This window comes from Scomber japonicus, chromosome 10 (genome assembly GCF_027409825.1).
Source record: "Scomber japonicus isolate fScoJap1 chromosome 10, fScoJap1.pri, whole genome shotgun sequence".
Classification (NCBI taxonomy): domain Eukaryota; kingdom Metazoa; phylum Chordata; class Actinopteri; order Scombriformes; family Scombridae; genus Scomber; species Scomber japonicus.
This window is the reverse complement of record NC_070587.1, coordinates 10,834,971-10,836,682: the sequence shown is the minus strand read 5'-3', so window position 1 is coordinate 10,836,682 and position 1,712 is coordinate 10,834,971. Positions and strand designations below refer to the sequence as shown.

Below are 1,712 nucleotides of genomic sequence, written 5' to 3'. Positions count from 1 at the left end.
ATGACAACTAAAATATTAGACATAGAGATGTTTATTCAATATTAAAACATGAATCAGAAACAAACCAGACATGTAGACAACTTATCAACAACAAACATCAAAAACAACATTTTTCAATTGTGAAATAATAAATATTAACAGATATGTCCTGTGATAGTTATTTGCAGATTTCTTTTGTAAAATTCAACACAGTTTGCTGTCTGACAAACAATAATATAAAATGAAACTCACTTCCTTTATCTATTAATTCCAAAATTAACATAATCTAATGCTTTGTTATTTGCTTAAAATAAAGGATCATTGTCAGATTTCCACGGCTGGCGTGCAGCTGGTCTCAGGCGGCCTCGTCCCCAGAGGCAGGGTAGCTTATGATTGGCTCTCATCACTGCTACGCTAGCACAAGAGTCTGGCTTACGGATAACCTCGCACCAGTCTGGATAGTCCACCGGTTTAGATTCACTGTTGGGAAGATCAGCGTCATATTAGAGTGTATATGCTACATCCAAATAAAAGCTTTTTGGGGGTTTAATGAAAAGAAACTTACTGGTCACAGCATCCTACTCCGAAAGGCTCCATGCAGACACATTGGTAACAATCACTGGTTATCCAGCTTTCTCCTATCCCATATACTTCACCCATGTGTTCACAGCTGCCTGAAAATATAAAATATCAGGTATTGTGATGCATATAGTGGTGGAAGAGGTACTCAGATCAGTACACAGTCAAAGTAGAGACACTATAATGTAAAATATATTCTACTAATCAAATCAAATCAAACTTCATTGCACATTACAGCAGTAGTGTGCACACAATCCTGTACAACAAATTAAAATGCAGATACTTATCACACATTTATCACATATCACAATCACACATTTATCGCATCTATTACAACTAAATACTATTACACTGTTGTTTTAGTTTTACCGATGCATTAATGTGTAAGCTACATATCTATATTTTGGTCCTTTATGTTATATCTATGCATCATATTTTACAAATGTATCATGTTTTAGATAATATAATAATAACTACAGCTGTCAAATAAGTGTAGTGGAATCAGTGAAGTAGAAGTATAAATTATAGCATAAAGTATAGTACAAGTAGCTTAAAACTGTACCATGCAAAATTCATTTACACTGTACTGTACCTTTGGTGTTAAAGAAACACTCTCCGCTGTTATACACAGAAAGACATGGCACACTGGCACTGAGGATGAATAGCAAAGCCAAGAGCGCACCTCCTGTTGTGTTTGCCATGTCTAAAAAGAAGCAGTGCACAGATTTTAAAAAACTAAATAAAAAACATCATAATCAGATGAGAGAAATGTCTAATTGTTTGTCTTACCTATTTAGAAGTTTTCACTATGTCATATAAAAACTCTCCCTCACTGTCTTTCAGTCCCTCTCTTTCTGCTCTTCTTGCTTTCATTCACGCTCCTTGTCGTTTCTCTGTTTCCTTTTTCTTCCCTTTCGGCTCTCCGTGTCTCCACTACGGTGCCCCTCTTGAACTGGTGCACTATCTCACTGCTGTGGGCTCAGATATTTATACCCCACCAGCATGTCTTTATCCCTGTGCTGATTTCCACTTTCTTCTTGGTATTTGCCCCCCCCCCGCTTCTCCTTGTCTTCACTGCTCATTAATTGTCATTCTATATCTGCACACACACATACAGTATGCACACACACAGATAGCCATTATTATTACAATGT

At 36.6% G+C, this 1,712-nt stretch overlaps 1 protein-coding gene across 1 annotated transcript; it reads right to left on the bottom strand.

Annotated features, from left to right (window-relative positions):
• Positions 1 to 284: 284 nt before the first annotated feature.
• Positions 285 to 1,259, bottom strand: msmp2 (microseminoprotein, prostate associated 2). The gene is made up of 3 exons (XM_053327461.1): positions 1,151 to 1,259; positions 545 to 653; positions 285 to 459 (listed from the first exon to the last, which is right to left on the bottom strand). The coding sequence occupies exons 1-3, from the start codon at positions 1,257 to 1,259 to the stop codon at positions 285 to 287; spliced, it is 393 nt and encodes a 130-aa protein (XP_053183436.1).
• Positions 1,260 to 1,712: the final 453 nt, after the last annotated feature.

Bases quoted from the DNA above. Each gene is read 5' to 3' on its own strand.
- msmp2 (XM_053327461.1), bottom strand. From the start codon at position 1,259: ATGGCAAACACAACAGGAGGTGCGCTCTTGGCTTTGCTATTCATCCTC. The intron at 654-1,150 runs GTACAGTACAGT...TTATATTTTCAG, and splicing joins GTGTTTCTTTAACACCAAAG to GCAGCTGTGAACACATGGGT. The intron at 460-544 runs GTAAGTTTCTTT...TCTTCCCAACAG, and splicing joins GGAGTAGGATGCTGTGACCA to TGAATCTAAACCGGTGGACT.